Source organism: Myotis yumanensis, unplaced genomic scaffold, assembly GCF_028538775.1.
Source record: "Myotis yumanensis isolate MYYU_CA2020_CCGP unplaced genomic scaffold, mMyoYum1.0.hap1 SCAF_7, whole genome shotgun sequence".
NCBI lineage: Eukaryota > Metazoa > Chordata > Mammalia > Chiroptera > Vespertilionidae > Myotis > Myotis yumanensis.
The window spans coordinates 63728812-63747173 of NW_027223758.1; the positions used below are offsets into that span (position 1 = coordinate 63728812).

The 18362-nt window shown below is 40.3% G+C and overlaps 1 protein-coding gene across 3 annotated transcripts in view; it reads right to left on the minus strand.

Moving 5' to 3' along the window:
- AFG3L2 (AFG3 like matrix AAA peptidase subunit 2) overlaps positions 1-18362 on the minus strand; it is a 53838-nt gene that overhangs the window by 20350 nt on the left and 15126 nt on the right. For 2 of the 3 annotated variants that reach the window (XM_070420692.1, XM_070420690.1), the window contains 8 exons: positions 17142-17241; positions 16681-16758; positions 14646-14752; positions 14337-14489; positions 10355-10429; positions 6406-6530; positions 4199-4472; positions 2593-2730 (listed from right to left, as the gene is read on the minus strand). In XM_070420692.1, the coding sequence (XP_070276793.1) occupies positions 2593-2730; positions 4199-4472; positions 6406-6530; positions 10355-10429; positions 14337-14489; positions 14646-14752; positions 16681-16758; positions 17142-17241 (1050 nt within the window). The remainder of the gene's footprint in view (positions 1-2592; positions 2731-4198; positions 4473-6405; positions 6531-10354; positions 10430-14336; positions 14490-14645; positions 14753-16680; positions 16759-17141; positions 17242-18362) is intronic. The other variant, XM_070420691.1, reaches the window with a different exon arrangement.

Genomic DNA, 18362 nt, shown 5'->3' on the forward strand with positions numbered 1-18362 from the left:
TGCGAGGTCCCTGCACCCACATTCTGTCCTACAAAGCATGCCCCCTCAGACCACTAGTTTAGGTGGGCTGAAGAAGGAATAGCCATCCCCATGCCTCACTACTGCTGAGAGTTCAGGGTCTCACCCTATTACCTGCCCCTATGGAGAGATTCAGAGACAAACTCCCTATGCCTCATACATCACTTTTACTTCCCTCATCAGAAGTCCAAGTCTCCCATCATCCTCCCTGGCCTGGACTTCTGGGATTTTCATGCCTACACTGCTCTGAGCATATCCCTTAACATAACTCATGTCCCTCTACAGCAGTGGTTCTCAACCTTCCTAATGCCGCGACCCTTTAATACAGTTCCTCATGTTGTGGTGACCCCCCAATTTCATTGTTACAAATTGAACATAATTAAAGCATAGTGACTAATCACAAAAACAATATGTAATTATATATGTGTTTTCCGATGGTCTTCGGCGACCCCTGTGAAAGGGTCATTCAAACCCCAAAGGGTCGAGACCCACAGGTTGAGAACCACTGCTCTACAGTCTCCCCTCTAAACTCCAGATCTGTGATCAACAGGCCCCACCCTCTCAAGCTCTTCCCTGAATACTTCCCTTACCTCCTTGCCTAAACTGAAATTTGGCTGTCCCTGCAAAGCTCTCAACGAGAAGGGTTTTTTCTTTGTTTATTTGTTTTTAAATATATTTTTATTGATTTCAGAGAGTAAGAGAGAGATAGAAAATAGAAACATCAATGATGACAGAAAAACATTGATCACCTGCCTCCTGCACACCCACCCTGGGGATCGAGTTCACAACCTGGGCATGTGCCCTGACCGGGAATTGAACCGTGACCTCCTGGTTCATAGGTCAATGCTCAACCACTGAGCCACTCTGGTCAGGCTCAACTAGGTTTTTTATCTTCCCCTCCAGGCCACCGGAGTCAGAGGTCCACTTCATACCTCATTACTATCTCCAAAATAATTCTGCTGGAAAACCCCCTGCTCACTGAGGCTCCTGCCACAGGGCAGCATTCTAGTCATCCACCCGCCTGATTCCCTACTCCCCCATTCACACACCCACCAGAACTCTTTTCCTGGTGATTTCCACATTCGTGTGGGTCTTGGTCTCTCAGTTCCCTGACCCATCTCTTCGATCACTTTTGCTCCACTCTGACATGACCAGCACTGCCAAGGTCCCCTCTAAACAACCAGCCTCAAGCAATCTACTCTCTGACCACCCACCCTCCTGATGACCCGGCCCACCCAGGTACTCAAGCACCTGCCACAACCAATTCTTCACCTACTTCTTAGCTCTCCATCCCATTGGGCCCACTGCTTCCCCCTCTCCCCCAGCTCCTCTCTAATCTTTAATTCCCTCCTTGCCCATATTAGATTCCATATAAATACTAAACTTCCCCATGCTCCCCTATTCTACTAAGACTTATCTGCCTTACGAAACCCATATGAATCCACCAACTTCACTTATCATACATAGTTCAACTAATCTAAAATGCCAATAATGGTAAGACCCATCATTACCACTGAGAACAGAAAAAAAAAATGCTGCCCACTGATAACACAATATTTTATTATTGATTGCAAACTGTATCCCAATGATTAGAAAAGTAATTGTGATAGCACTGTGCATTTCTATTATGCTTTTAAAAAAAGTCAACATTTTAGACACTGGTAAAATACACAAGAGTAAAAATTTAAGTGTTTCTTTAAAAATTAATCTACATTCACATTTCTTTATTTCAAAACTTACTACTAAGCAAAGTAATCAAGACAGTGTGGTACTGGCATAAAGACAGCCATACAGGTCAATAAGGTAGGATTGAGAGTCCAGAAATAAACCCGTGTGTCTATGGTCAAGGATGCCAAGACCACTCAAAGCGGGAAAGAACAGTCTTTTCAACACATGCGGCTGGGAAAACTGTATATAAAAATGTAGGATGAAGTTCGACCTTTTTATCACACCATATTAACTCAAAATGGATCATATTAATTTGAAATAGATCATAGATCTAAATTAAACCGCTAAAACTATAAAACCCTTAGAAGAAAACATAGGAAACATATTCACAACCTTGATTTGGCAATAGATTCTCAGTTGACACTAAAAGCACAAGCAACAAAAGAAAACAACCCCAGATATATTGGACTTCATCAAAATTTAAAACTTCGGTGCTTCACTTTCAAGAAAGTGAAAAGACAACCCACAGAATAAAAGAAAATATTTGGCCCTAGACAGTTTGGCTCAGTGGATAGAGCATTGGCCTGAGGACGGAAGGGTCCTGGGTTTGATTCCAGTTAAGGGTATATGCCTGGGTTGCGGGCTCAGTTCCCAGAACTCTTACAATTCAACAAAAAGAGAACCCAATGAACAGACTGCAATCTTGGTCAGAGTGAGGGAAGGTGGGGTGAAGTCACAGGCCTTGCTGAGGCTTTTCCCTGGAAGAGTGTGGAAGGCAGTGACTGGGGAGGGGTCACTCCACAGGACTCCAGGCAAAGGGCCATCTTTACCAAATCCCTATTTCAGGGGAACAAAGGAGGAGGAGGAAGAAGAAGTTGCATCATCAGAATAAAACAAAAGACTTACTCTAGCTGGACCCACACCAACAAACATCTCTAAAAATTCGGATCCACTAACGGTGATGAAAGGGACATTGGCTTCTCCAGCTGTGGCCTTAGCCAGCAGTGTTTTCCCGGTGCCTGGAGGACCAGTAAGAATGGCACCCTTCAGATATAAAAAAGAGGAAGTATATTTAACTAGAATTTCAGAAAAGTAAACTGCACATCAATAGATAATTCCTAGGTATAAATCTATATAAAATTTTAGTGATATACACTAAATATTTCTTAAACATTTGAAGGTAGAATATTAGTAAGAAGAGGAAGAAAAGGATTATTAGACTATATTACCTTTAAAAATTTGATCAGAATGTGAAACCTTAAATATTTCCCTTATTTTATAAGATGTTTAGTGTTGCTTTTTAGACCTTTCTAACAGTACATAAAGGATGACTTAAGCTAGGAAGCTACTAATAAACCAACTAAGGTTTACTTAAATAATTTAAGGAGACACAAACATTACACTCCCAATTTACATTCTGCTTATTTTATTCCCTTCAAACTTTCACAAATGAGCCCCAGCCGGCTTGGCTCAGTGGATAGCGCGTTGGCCTGTGGACTGAAGGGTCCCGGGTTTGATTCCGGCCGAGGGCACATGCCTGGGTTGCGGGCTCCATCCCCAGTGTGGGGTGTGCAGGAGGCGGCCAATCAATGATTCTCTCTCATCACTGATGTTTCTATCTCTCTCCTTCTCCCTTCCTCTCTGAAATCAATAAAGAAATATATTTTTTAAAAAAATTTCACAAATGAAATAAAAGTTTACTGACCAATGGTGAACTAAAAAAGAAAAAAATGTTTACTTAAATGCTATAATTACTTAAGTTGTGAAGATGACTAAGTACGATGTATACAGGTAATTAAGTTAATAGCAAATTCTAAAATTATAAAAATGGCTTTTTATCCATATAGGTAGGATACAAAATCAAGGAAATGATGATTCCCTTTTTCAAAGGTTTCCTTTAAAGTAAAATGTTATTAATGGATTTTTAAAAGAACTAGTAAAAATTTTCTAATTCATTTACTTAATGACTGAGGCTGGCCCTGGGAGTATAAAGATTAGCAAGGCCAGCCTGTCACCAGCTGTGGTCACAAGGACGTCTGCTAAGAAGAGGGAAGGCAAGAATTAGTGCCATCTGGCTCTTGTCCACTGAGTCCTGTGCCATGGATCTCAGAGCCAAGCCCAGGAAGAGGGTCTATTCAGACCTGCTGAAGGAGGGGCAACTGGGTGACAGCAGGGAGGAATATGCTCAGGGCACTACAGCTGCTAAGAAATGGGGTACCTAAAGCAGGTTGGAGGGAGAAGGAAGGCAACTCAAGGAAAGCTTCCAAGAGCAGAAAATACAAATCTTTTGGAATATACATACTATATGCAAGAACACACATTCCCACAGACCAAGCAACCCAAAAAAGACCCTCGAGTTAAGCAGAGACTAGTAAGCTAGAGAAAGGAGGAAAATAGCTACTTTATAATGAGTAATCAAACTTCATAAAATTGTAACTTCAGAGATCAAGAAATAATTCAAAAGATTTTGGGGTTAATGAGTTGGAAATAATCTTCTGAAAGTTGACTTTACCTTTGGGATTTTTGCTCCTAGGTCTTGATACTGCTTTGGGTTTTTCAAGAAATTCACAAATTCCATTATCTCTAGCTTGGCCTCCTCGCAGCCAGCCACATCTTTGAACTTCACATCTATCTCATCCTTTAAGACCTTGGCAGTGGTTTCTCCAACACTGAAGAGTCCACCCATACCACGGCCTGTTCGACCAATACCAGCAGGCCCCCTTCGTATGGTATACAGCAAGAAAGCGATGATGAGCACCGTGGGCAACATGCTCAGGAGGAAGGAACTAAAAAGGGAACCATACACAAGAGCAACATACTTTTAAAACTGTTAATCACTGGCTTTTTTAATGTTTTGCAAGATATACTTTTTGTTGTCGTCGTTGTTAATCCTCACCTAAGGATATCTTTTTCCATTGATTTTTAGAGAGAGTGAAGGGAAAGGGAGAGAAAAACATCGATATGAGAGACACACTGGCCGAAACCGGTTTGGCTCAGTGAATAGAGCGTTGGCCTGCGGACTGAAAGGTCCCGGGTTCGATTCCGGTCAAGGGCATGTACCTGAGTTGCGGGCACATCCCCAGTAGGAGATGTGCAGGAGGCGGCTGATCAATGTTTCTCTCTCATCGATGTTTCTAACTCTCTATCTCTCTCCCTTCCTCTCTGTAAAAAAAATCAATAAAAATATATTAAAAAAAAAAAGAGAGAGAGACACACTGAATGGTTGCCTCCCTCACGTGCCCTGACTGGGGTCAAAATCGAACCTGCAAGCCAGGTACGTGTCCAAGAATCGAACTCACAACCCTTCAGTTTGTGGGCCGACGCTCTAACCACTGAGTCACATTGTCCAGGGCAGCATTTACATATTGAAATTCATACTATTATGAATTACTTTCTTTTTCTTTCTCCTTCATCTTATAGTTATATTGCCTGCTTAACAGACTTTATGTTGAACTCTCAGATATGGATATAAGATTTTTAGTCCCACTACTTATGCAGTAGCATTAATTACTGTGCTGCTTGTGCTATATCAGTGATGATGTACGCTGCACAGCCACTCTGCCTGGATTATGTGGTTTGAGAGATTCACAGGAGAGCTGGTTAGCCCTCCAAACCTCGTCTTTGCTCTGGGGGGATATGCTCAGAAATGACTTAAAGTATGGGGATGCCTTCTATCTTTTTGTCTTAGGTCAAAAACAAAACAAAAACCAGTATTTACTTCTTAATTTTCATCCTTTACAATATTTTAAATGCTCCTACAGCAGGCAACAAGAACCATAAAAAATTTACATTTGGTTTATTTCTGGAGGACACGACAGCACTGACAATGAAAATGTAAAGAATGGTGCAATAATACTTTTTGTAATGTTTCAACACCAGCCTATAAAGTTAAATAATTATACTATAGCCTCAGGGGCCAAGAGATGTATGACCTGTGAGACCATTTCAATAGCTATCTAGGTCTAAATACTGCAGGTAGATTGTAGGTTTACATAAACCAAGATTCAAGAGAGTCCCTAAAACTGAGCAACCTATCAGCTCAACTAACACACCAACTCTCCATTTTTCTGCTCTTTCATATACAAAAAAATTTCATATACAAAAAAATTAACATTTATTTCTATTTGCACTTCCAAACTCGTAACTCTAGAGCAAGGTATACCTTCGGTATTTAATGTAAATGAGTAACTGCTAGGTGATCTACCTGGCTGTACCCTGATGACTCCGCAAAGGCAATATAATTCCTAAATAAAGTTAAAGACAAGTGACTCTTGAAATCACCTCTTGAAAGACTCAGACTTCTAAGTGACTCTGTTAAAGACAAGTAACCCCTAAGGGAAGCAGCAGCTTTGACAAGAGAAAAAGAATTACTTTAAAATCTTGGAAAACTTTGGAATATAAACGTGAATGTAGTTAAAAGGTAGGAATGCCACTCTGTAACACAACGTACTTTATGCTAAAATCCTACTAAAAGTGCATTGGGTACGAATACCCCAAACCACTGCTTAATCATTATAAATGTGTAGAAAATCAATTAGTTACTAGCAAAAACTAGTAAATTACCAATGGTTTAAAAAAAATCTGGCCAAACTGAAAAAGGCCTATTTGACAATGTAATGTGTAACCGGCCACGTGGTGACAGAACACACAGTGAATCATGTACTAGTAGAGCATGGTGAACAGTCTTCAACATGTTTATGTATTTTCACTGCTTCTTACCCATCACTTTCAGCAATATAGACAACAGGTACCCGATGCTCCCCTTCTATGCCCAATTCCTGCTGTAAAGTTTCCAGATTCCGTTCAAAGGTGTCCACACTGCCAATATTAAACCAGACGTATTGCTATAAAAACAGAAAAACAAAATATCCTAAGAATGAAGGGAAACAAGAGTTTAATTCATTAAAGGGTTCAGCTTTTAAAGAATATTTCAAGAAATACTAAAAGTTTACGAATTAAAGAACCCAACAATAATAAAAGACTGGTTTTAATGACACAGTGATTAAGTTTCACTCCGTGAGAACACCTGGCAATCCTTGGCAAATAAGCATTTCTTAAGCAATATTCCACAGTGGTTCTAAAAGTATAAACTCAAAAGAATAAAAAATCTATTTGAAAACAACACTTTATCTTTTCATAAATAAATATGCTTATTTTACCTCTTCTCCATTTCCCAGTTATTTCTCAGCTACCTATTCCCAAACTACTAGTAAAAGCTAATGTGACACAGTAATAACAACCAAAGTTTATTACGCACTTAAATGTCAGCATTATTCTAAGCCCTTTGGATACATTAACTCATTCAACCTTCAGAGCCACTCTAAGAAGTACTATCACCAGGGGTGATAATCAAATCTGCACATTAGGAAGGGACACTCACAGTTACCCTGTTATCCTGCTATTCACTCAATCTGGTGATTTACTGAGGCCCTAAGGGAGGAACACCTGAAGGGCCTGAGGCAACGGCTATTTTACCCCCAACACAGAAGAATTCCATATAGTGCTATGTCAGCCCAGACTATTACTGTCCCCCTTTAATAGATGAGAAAACCATAGGGGTGACTTCACTTTCCCATGATTACACACATCTACTAATAAGAGGCTGAATCTGAATACAAGCAGTCTGACTCCAGAGCCAATGATTATAAATAGCACATCATACTGCCTCTCTTATACTACAAAAACAGTAATCAGAAGCTAGCCATTTGGCTCAGTTGATAGAGCGTCAGCCCGTCAGCCTGTGGACTGAAGGGTCCCGGGTTCGATTCCAGTCAAGGGCACATGCCTCGGTTGCAGCTTGATCCCAGGCCCCAGTGGGAGCTCATGTGGGAGGCAACCAATCGATATGTCTCTCTCACATCAATTTTCTTTCTTTTTCTCTGTCTCTCCCCCTCCCACTCTCTCTAAAAATCAATGGAAAATATATCCTCAGGTGAGGATTAACAATAAAAACAACAATAAACAATCATAACAACTCACATTTATGGAGTTTTACTATATAGCAGACCCTGTTCCAGCACTTTGCAAGTATTAGCCACATTTCACAGCACAAAAAAGACCTTGTTCATCCTCGTACATACAATTGCTTTTCAAAATATTTTTTACATTAAAACAATGTCAATGACATAAAACTGAGACAATTTAGGCCTGGCTGGTTTGGCTCAGTGGATGGAGCATTGGCCTGCAGACTGAAGGGTCCTGAGTTCAATTCCAGTCAAGGGCACATGCCTGGTTGTGGGCTTGGTCCCAAGTGGGGGACATGCAGGACACAGCCAATCAGTGATTCTCTCTCATCACTGATGTTTCTGTCTCTCTCTCCCTCTCCCTTACTCTCTGAAATCAATAAAAATATATTTAAAACAAACAAACAAAAAAAACCTGAAGATATCTCAGAAGTGTACACAAAAGAGAGTAACATTTCATCCCATATTTCTCCCATCAACCAGTATTTCTGAGTGGGAAATATCACTGGTAGCTCACTGGCATCTCTCTCCACATATCAGAAAAACAAAGATGGAGAGTAAGTTCACTGACAACTACAAAATTCCCGTGGTTACAAGCCTCAAAACATGACAATAGATTAACCACATGTGATGACAATTCCAAATTAGAATCTACTATCAACTGGGCAATATGCTAAATGCATGACTCACATCAGAGAATCAGGGTGGACCAAGACCAGCAAAGCAGCACCTAGATTGTGGGGACAAAGTCTAGATAGACCCTCTAGGGATGGGTCCCAGTGCTCCAGGTGATTCTTACACACCCTGGAGTTTAAAAACCACCACTTTCACAATTCTCATTTAAGCACTAAGCCCTAAAACAATGTTACTGTTGTTCCCATCTTAAAGATAAAGACACTGAGGTGTGGGAGAATTAGGCCGTACAGCTAATAAAGAGTAGAGTTAATGTCAAGCCAAATCTGTCAGACTCCAAAGTCTGTGCTGTATTTATACAGAGCAGTAATTTATGTTGCTACTCCATAAGCAGGACACTAAAAATCGTATATCCATTTCTGAAAGCTCAATATAAAGTCTGTCAAGCGGACAATAAATGTTCTCCATTGAAAACTAACAAAATAAAAGCATCTATAACCTCAACACCCAGAGATAAACACTATTAGCAATTTTGATGCCATTTCTTCAAGATGTCATAATACCCCCTTTTACAATCTTAGGTACATGCACAATTTTGAAAAGACAGTAAAATAAAACCTTAACTGCAATATGAAGGAGAAAGTAATCCATAATAAATGGTATGAATCTCACACGTAAATGCTTGTGCCTGCCAATCTAACTGTGACCCCACTGCGGCAGAGGGATTAATGCTCCAGGGAAGTGAGGAGCCCTAATGGTAAGCAGGGCCTAAGGCAGACGTTTACCTATGTCTAATTTTTGCTCCATAAACAATGATTTGGAGAACATCCTTATTTAGATATCTTTAGATGCATCTTTAATGATTTCCCTAGGATTACTACTACAGCAAAATTACTGGGTGTGTGCATACTTTCAAAACTGCTGATATATACACTGCCAAACTGTGCTCTTGAAAGGAGTGTCAATTTAATTCCCAACACTAAAAGTCTGAAGCACAGTTCACAGGAAAACAAAAAAGCAGCATGGTTATTAATGAACATTCCACCATAAGGTGAAAAGAACGGGGCGAAATTAGGTCAAATAGCCCTGGCCAGTGTGGCTCAGTTGGTTGGAGCGTCGTGTGTACACTGAAAGGTGTTGGGTTTGATTCCCATTCAGAGTACGTACCCAGGTTGTACATTCAATCCCCAGTTGGGGCACATTCGGGAGGCAACCGTCAATGTTTCTCTCTCTCTTCCTTCCTCTCTCTTAAATAAATAAAAAATTTTTAAAATTAACACAAATAAAATAACTTTCCTAAAAATGACAAATACCAGAGTCATATGACTTCACAGATATTCTTATATTATGGTCACCATCAGCTCTAGCTTCCCTTAAAACACTGCCCCATCCAGGCAGGATGACTAGGAAATGGTTAAACAAAATCATCCTATCAGAGAAGGGAAGCAGCCTGGAGAGATGTCAGGCCCTGGGAGAGGGTGTAACACTGCAAGACTAAAGGACTAGGGAGGGGCAGGAGGGAGGGGTCAGGCCTAGGGGAGGCTTGGGATTTACCTGGGAACCTTTCTTCCCAAGACCTCCTTAAGCCAGTCTAGGGTCTCTGAAATAAGAGTTCAAATCGCTGGACAGGAAATAAAAATTATTTTAAAAACAAGAAAAGAAATGAAAATTAAAATAAAATAAAATGGCTGGGAGAGATATGAGCAGAATGCTTCTTAGACTGATATTTTAAAAAAGCCGTCTCAAGGCCAACAATTCAGATTTTAACATATTTTTCCTAAACAAACAATTGTTTTCTCAATCTTGAAAAATAAAATCTTGGAATACTACTAAAAACTGGGATTTCACTGTTTCCTAAATGTACGGCCAAAATGATTACTAAAACCAAAACAATCCTCAGATCACAATTATGTAGGCAACACGCACATTCTCACCTATGGTGGTGAAGATTACAACTGCTGCACTGCCCAATGCTGATATGTCCAGTGTATGTGAGGGAATGTTTGCTTTTCAGCTTTAAATCTGAAAAGTTAATTTACAGCTAATGCACATCAATTAATAAAATCATTTACCCCATCAACAGGAGTTTTTCCTGGTGTAAAAGTCACTCGAACAAAACGCTTGTTGACGACTTCCAGTCTGTCTACCTGGAATTTTAAAAAGTTAAATATTCAAACATAAATGCACAGAAAAGACCTGAGATATTCTTTTAAGCTCATTTAAAATGCATATATTTCACGCATACAAAGAATAATGATAAATAACATAAGGATGCCCCATTTCTCCCTTCTGGCTTGAGAAATAAAACATCACACACTGTCCAAGCCACCAGTCTCGCCCTCTCCTGCAGAGGTGGCCACTCTTTGCATTACATGCTGACCATCCCAAAGCACTTGCACCATGCACAAAAGTAACCCTAAACATACACTCAACAATAAAAATGGTGTCATTTGGTATATATTCTTCCACAGCATTCTCTTTCTTCCTTTTGGTCTGTGAGGTTTATCCAGGCTGACATGTCAATCTGTGGAGTATTCCACTCTATGAGCACACCTCAAGTTATTTCTCCATCCTCGTCTTACACAGACATCGAGGTGTTTGAAAAGGTTCGCTATCACAAACAATGCTGTTATGAACATTCCTGCATAGACCTGCTTGGGAACATCTTCAGAAATTTCTCTGGGATATGTACCTGTAGATGGGTCAGTGAGGCTGGGCTGCAGGGTATACACATCTTCAATTTGACTAGACAGTGCCAAATCGCACTCCAATTCACACTCCCTAGAAAAATACTCCTATTACTCTGCATCCTCACTCGCTATTATGGGACTTGTTAATTTTTGCCACTCTATGGGTATAAATGGTTTATCCATTTCATTCTGATATAGTTAGCAGGGTTTTTCTGTACCCCACTAACTGTATCAGATTCTTTTTTTTTTTTTTTTTTTTTTTTTTTTTTTTTTAAATTAAATCTTTATTGTTCAGATTATTACATTTGTTCCTCTTTTTTCCCCCCATAACTCCCCTCCTTCCAGCTCCCACCCCACCCTCCACCCTCACTCCCCACCCACTGTGTTCATCCATAGGTGCATGATTTTTGTCCAGTCACTTCCCGCATCTCCCACACCCCTTTTTCCCCCAAGAATAGTCAGTCCATTCCCTTTCTATGTCCCTGATTCTATTATAATCACCAGTTCATTCTGTACATCAGGTTATTTATTCACTTGATTCTTAGATTCATTTGTTGATAGATGCATGTTTGTTGTTCATAATTTGTATCTTTACCTTTTTCTTCTTCTTCCTCTTCTTAAAGGATACCTTTCAGCATTTCATATAATACTGGTTTGGCGGTGATGAACTCCTTTAGCTTTTCCTTATCTGTGAAGCTCTTTATCTGACCTTCAATTCTGAATGATAGCTTTGCTGGATAAAGTAATCTTGGTTGTAGGTTCTTGGTATTCAGCACTTTGAAAATTTCTTGCCATTCCCTTCTGGCCTGCAAAGTTTCTGTTGAGAAATCAGCTGACAGTCGTATGGGTATTCCCTTGTAGGTAATTGAGCCTCTTTCTCTTGCAGCTTTTAAGATTTTCTCTTTGTCTTTTGCTCTTGGCATTTTAATGATGATGTGTCTTGGTGTGGTCCTCTTTGGATTCCTTTTGTTTGGGGTTCTCTGCGCTTCTTGGACCTGTAAGTCCATTTCTTTCACCAGGTGGGGGAAGTTTTCTGCCATTATTTCTTGAAATACGTTTTCAATATCTTGCTGTCTCTCATCTTCTGGCACTCCAATGACTCTGATATTAGACCGCTTAAAGCTGTCCCAGAGGCTCCTTACACTATCTTCACACTTTCGGATTCTTTTTTCATTTTGCTTTTCCAATTGGGTGTTTTTTGTCGAATCTTTGGTTTGATTATTGTACTCCTCTGGTCTGCTATTGGGTATAATATTCTTTATTTCAGTCCGTGTATGCTTACTTTCTAATTTCTTTATCGTAGCATCGAGGGTCTCATTAGTTTTCGTGAGGTTCTGCACAAATTTATGGCAAGCCCTCAAAATTGCGATTCTTAGCTCCATATCCTCCATTTCTGTCATGTTTTTTTGTCTCCGCATCTTTTATGCTTTCTTGGTGCACCCCCTTGTGGTCTCTGTGCGCAGTCTTGTTCTAGCCAAGCCTTAATTGTTGTAGTTAACACTAGGGGGATTTGACCCTCAGGCCGGCTGGCTATAGGAATCAGCTGTGCGGAAAACTCTGTCTTCTGGGGAGGCGCTAATCCAGCCTTTGCCTGAGGCGATCAGCAAATGGCTGTGCGCAGGCTTTGGGCGGGGCGGGATCAACAGGGCGGGCGGAGGGAGCAGTTATGGCCACGCTCAGTCCCGTTCCCAGAGGCTCTGCTTCTCAGAACCCCGGCAGCCGCTGCAAACCTCGGAGAGAAAGCTGCCCTCAGGTTCCAACTGATGCCGGGTAATCCCGCTTCTCCCGTTTGAGTCTGGGTCCCTAGAGACTCGCCCGGATCTGGAGCCCAGAGTCTGAGACTCAGTCCCGACAGAAAACGACAACCGCGCCCTCAGCCACCAGCCCGCTTTCGCGCGCACCTCGGTACCTTTGTATTTTCCACACTGCGCCGCCTCTGAGCGTCGATTTGCTGTTCTCTTTCCTTCTAGTTGTAGAGTCTCTCTTCAGCCAGCCTTCCTGTGGTTCTGGGTGATGTCCGTTCAGTCTTTTAGTTGTATTTTTGAAATGGTTGTTTGCGGCAGCGGTCTCCGGTGTTTACCTACGCCGCCATCTTGGTCGACCTGTATCAGATTCTTAAGAACACTCTTAACCTCATCCCAGGGCCTTTAGCTGGTCTGGAGCATAAGCTTCCTTTCTGCTGTAATAAAGTCTTTCTTGGCAGGAAGTCTGGAAGGTACTGAGTCAAATTGGAAAGTGAGGGAGCCCCAGATATTCCAGGAGTCGGAACAGGGGACTAACTGTTCCTAAAGGCAGTCCTTCTGGAAAGGAGAACTACAGTACTCTGCCCCATAAAGCTGTTAGGACTATGGTAGACTGATTTCACAAAACCAGCATGTCAGGAGGAGACACAGGTAGGAGAGTGCTCCTGGAAGGAGAGCTGCAGCCCCCTCCACACCAAAGCAGGCTCCCTACAAAATCTGAAAATTATAGACACAATATTGTCACTTTCATGAGAGAAACACTTGCTCCAAAAATCTGAGTAATCATTTCCATTTTTTCCATCCTCACCCTATTGTCCAACATTCAAAAATAATTTTAAATTCTTTATACATTAATAATTACTAACATCTTTATTTTATTCATGAAAAATCCAGTACTGAGAGGTTAAATAATTTCCCAAGGTTACAAAACAGGCCTAATTCTGATTCTGGTTCTCTGATTTATTTCATCAATTCTAAGATGGACATTTTTCATATTTAATATCTCAGAAGCTATGATACATATCACAACTGATGGCATTTCAGTTTCAATGGAGGCTTTTTCTTAATAATACCAAAATAATGTATGTCTTACAGTCCACGGCATCTTAAAAATGCTGAAATAGGGTATCAGTGGGTAAAGGCCCAGCCTGCAGGAACAAAGGCTCCCAAGCAGCTCTCAGAGCCTGTCCAGTCTCACTTTAAATATGCTGCATGGCTTATTTAGCCATTTCTATGCCCACAGGAGATTAAAGCCTTAAAGATGTAAAGGAATTGTGACAAGCTGGCACATTAGACCAGGGGAAAGAGGCAGCCAAGAGCACATGAGAAAACGATGCAAGCAGAGGTAGTGCTGCCAGAGCAAGAGTTGGAAGCAGTGGTTCCAAAACTAGGTTTTTATATGAAGTGAAACAAAAGGATTTTGTAGCCAATTTGGGGATTGCTGGGTCAAAACAAACAGGTTTTTTGGTTGCAGTACTTTTCAGCATTAAAAAAATCCAATATGAAAATAGTAACTCTTCGATGGACAAGCTTGGCTAACTTGTGGACTGTCACTTTATTGGCCTAACCCACTGATTTTACCTTTTTAACCACAGTAGCCACCAATCCCATAAAATACTTACTACTCCTTTGGAAAGATAGTTATTGACAAAGTCCTTCCATGTGATTTCTCTTCCAGAGCTCTTGAACATGAAGTAAAACATGACTCCACTCCAAAACAGAGCAGTCCAGAGAAAGTACATCCTGAATTCCTTGTCATCCCATGGAAAGTCACCCTGGGCAAAGAAAAAGACAGCTTCTGAGAAGAATGAAATGTCATAATACGATCTATGTTATGTGAGACACAAATCCCTCCCAATGCCATTAATGCCTCCTAACTTTCCTGGGGCCACCCCAGGTCCTCAAAATTAACAAATAGTTTAGAATCAAACCTTCTGAAACCTGGACCACCAATGAGAATCCTCTTTCTTGCCACCTCGTTTTCCACCGCCACCAACTCCTCCTCCAGAAGGTCGTGGGGTAGCAGCTTGCTTTGATTCTGTTCATAAACAAAGAGCATATACAGCAGCATAGCAGATTTTTATATCTCTCAACAATGTTTCCATTAATAGTTAATAAAAGATATATTACAAAACACATTATGGCAAGTGATCAGTTACTAAATAAAGTACTATGAGGAAGGATGAGACTAATACAAAGAGTAAACATTCAAGGAGACTTGTCAGTGCTTCACGTACATTATCTCATGAAATCTGCAAAACAATCCAATAACCTGATAACTACACCCATTTTCCAGATGAAGAAATTGTAGCTTAGCTGTAACTGGTTTGGCTCAGTGGATAGAGCGTCAGCCTTCGGACTCAAGGGTCCCAGGTTCGATTCCAGTCAAGGGCATGTACCTTGGTTGCGGGCACATCCCCAGTAGGGAGTGTGCAGGAGGCAGCTGATCGATGTTTCTCTCTCATCCATGTTTCTAAATCTCTATCCCTCTCCCTTCCTCTCTGTAAAAAATCAATAAAATATATTTTTAAAAAATTGTAGCTTAAAACTTGTTGAATTGTCTGTGATAGTGTTAAGTGATAGTAAGTGACAGAGAGGATGTGAATGCAGGAAAGTGAATTCCTGAGTTCCCACTTGAAGGTAAAAAGGACTCTGCTTTCCCACTCCCATGAAGTGAACAGTTAACAGGTTTTTCTGTAGGAAAGACAAGATTCTGAAAACTGGCTTTAAAAACAAAACAAAATATGAAAAACACTACCCACATAAAATTAGTTTACAAAAATCTGAAATTAGTCACTGTTATGGGTTGAATTGTGTCCCTCCTCCCCTAATTCATATGTTGGAGTCCTAACCCCCAGTGGTCATATTTGGAGATAAGATCTTTATAGAAATAATCAAGTTAAAATGAGGTCATCTGGGTGGGTCCTAATCCAATATAATTTGTGTTTCATAATGCAGACTGGTGCAGCCACTATGGTAAATAGTATGGAGTGATCCCACTTCTAGAAATGTATCCTAAGAATCCCAAAACACCAATCAGAAAGCATATATGCACCCCTATATTCATAGCAGCATTATTTATAATAGCTAAGACCTGGAAACAGCCCAAGTGCCCATCAGTAGATGAGTGGATAAAAAAGCTGTGGTACATTTACACAGTGGAATACTATGCAGCTGTGAAAAAGAAGGATCTCTTACCCTGTGAGACAGCATGGAGGGACCTGGAGATTATTATGCTAAGTGAAATAAGCCAGTCAGAGAAAGACAAGTATCACATGATCTCACTTACATGTGGAATCTAATGAACAAAATAAACTGATGAACAAAATAGATCCAGAGACAAGGAAGCATGGAACAAACTGACAAATCTAAGAGGGAGTGAGGGGAGATTAACCAAAGAACTAATATGTATATAGTGCAGTAAAGGCCTGGAGAGGGAGTGGGAGTGGGGTGGAGGAGGTTAGTGGGGGGGGGGAACGGGGACATCTGTAATACTTTCAACAATAAAGATAAATTTTTTAAAAGGGTGGGGGGGAATTTAGACACAGACATGAATAAAGAAAAGTCCATGTGAAGACACAGAGAAGACAGCCATCTGAATCCCTGAAAACACTGAAGAACAATTTGAAAAAATGCACTACACCACCATATGTGTCAAATAAACTGCCTATATTAGGTTTCTAAGATTTTTCTCAGTGGCTTAAATTACGTGCCAAATATATTCGTTAAATATGACTGATATTGATCAGTCAATATCTCTAAGGTGACCTTAAATTAATTCAACTTGAAAAATGACAAGAAAATTAAAGGTAAAGTAAGACACCAGGTCTGTAATACTGTATGTGCTTGTAACCTACTAGTTTCAGAATGGCCATAAGATAACACTCTTGTTCAGTGAAAACTATCACCAACATCATGTGTTAGAGGAAAATGGTAAGTCAAACATAAATCTTTTTAAAAAGATACCTTTTTTTTCTCCTGTAACTTCTTTAGGTTCACTAGCTTTTTTCCCATTTTTTCCATTAGGAAAGTATTTTTCAAATCCTGTTAGAAAAGGATAAAAAAATACATATCCTCAAACTAAAAGTCATCAGGTTTTGTGTATGTGTGTTCATTTTTAAAGCCACTGATACATCATTAACAGGCATAAGCTAAAAGTATAACATTTCTTATGTAGGAGTAAGTCAGTCAAATACAGTTCACAACCCAGGGGTGTAAAAGGAAGAAGTCTCATGTGCATGCCAATTTCATTATCTTCACATGTGAAGATGACACATTTTCATCACTGCAATCAGACAGGAGGACGCAGGGGTGAGTTACAGGGGGAGACAACCTGGAACACCACCTATACACCTGTGTCATAAACATCTACTGGGGCATGGCTCTTTAACAAGGTAGAATATTATGGTCACATGGGAAGTGTTTACCTTTTGGAGGACGAGAACAGAATCTTCGATAAGCAGCAATTACATCTGTCAAAAGAGAATTTCTGCTGGTCGTTGCTTGAGTTGTAGCATAGCGATAAAGCTGCAACACGACATATGAAAACATGAATTATACTAAAGAATTTTTTTAAAGAGCTTCATTTCCTAATATAAAGTGGATGAAATGTTTCTCCCTTCAACAGGTAGTTATAGACTAGCATAGAAAGACCCTTTCTAGGGCACCGTGCTACTCTATCCAGCAATAGACATAAATCACGATCCGGAACACATGAATACTTCAAAATCACACATAAGTTAGAATTGTAGCTCAACTACAATCTCTGCCAACACATTCTCTTGGATATTGTTTACTTAATTTGCAGCATTCAACAGACAAACTGGGACACAGAAAACCTGCTGTTTCATGTTGAATAATTTGTAGGATCTATAATACTGAAAGATTCTTTATCTGAAATTACAGAACAATGCTGCTTGTAAACATAATATTAAATTTACCTTAGTTCAAAGATAATGTTATAGTCCAATATCACTGATAATACTTATACTAGTAACAGTTGATAGAAGCTTCCCATTACATTTTTAGCTGCACAGTTAAAAGCAATCAAAGGTAAGGCACATTGAGGGGATATATCCAAATTTAGAGTGAAAAAGTTCAAGTAATATCCTTTTGCAAAGTAAAAATTCACCACCAGTTTTTGAGAGGACAAGCTTTTAAATACAGATGAGAATGTTTACAGTGAAGTTCATCTATATTAGCATTCATCATTGTTAGCCTCCTTTGTGGTCTGATGAGAAAAGGAACACATCACAAAACCACTTCACATTCACTAGAGTGGCAATCATCAAAAAGACTGCCAATAGCAAGTGTTGGTGAGGATGTGGAGAAAAGTGGGATCCTCATACACTGCTGGTGGGAATGGAAAGTAGTGCAGCCACTTGGAAAAGTTTGGAATTCTCAAAATGTTAAATGTATCTCTGGCCAGGTGGCTCAGATGACTGGAGCATCGTCCCATACACCAAAAGGTTATGGGCTTGATTCCTGGTCAGGGCACATACCTAGGTTTCAGGTTCAATGTTTCTCTCTCACAAAGATGTTTCTTTCTCCCTCTCACTCTCGCTCTCCCCACTTCCTCTCTTTAAAATCAATGGAGCCCTGGCCGGTTTGGCTCAGTGGATAGAGCGTTGGCCTGCGGACTGAAGGGT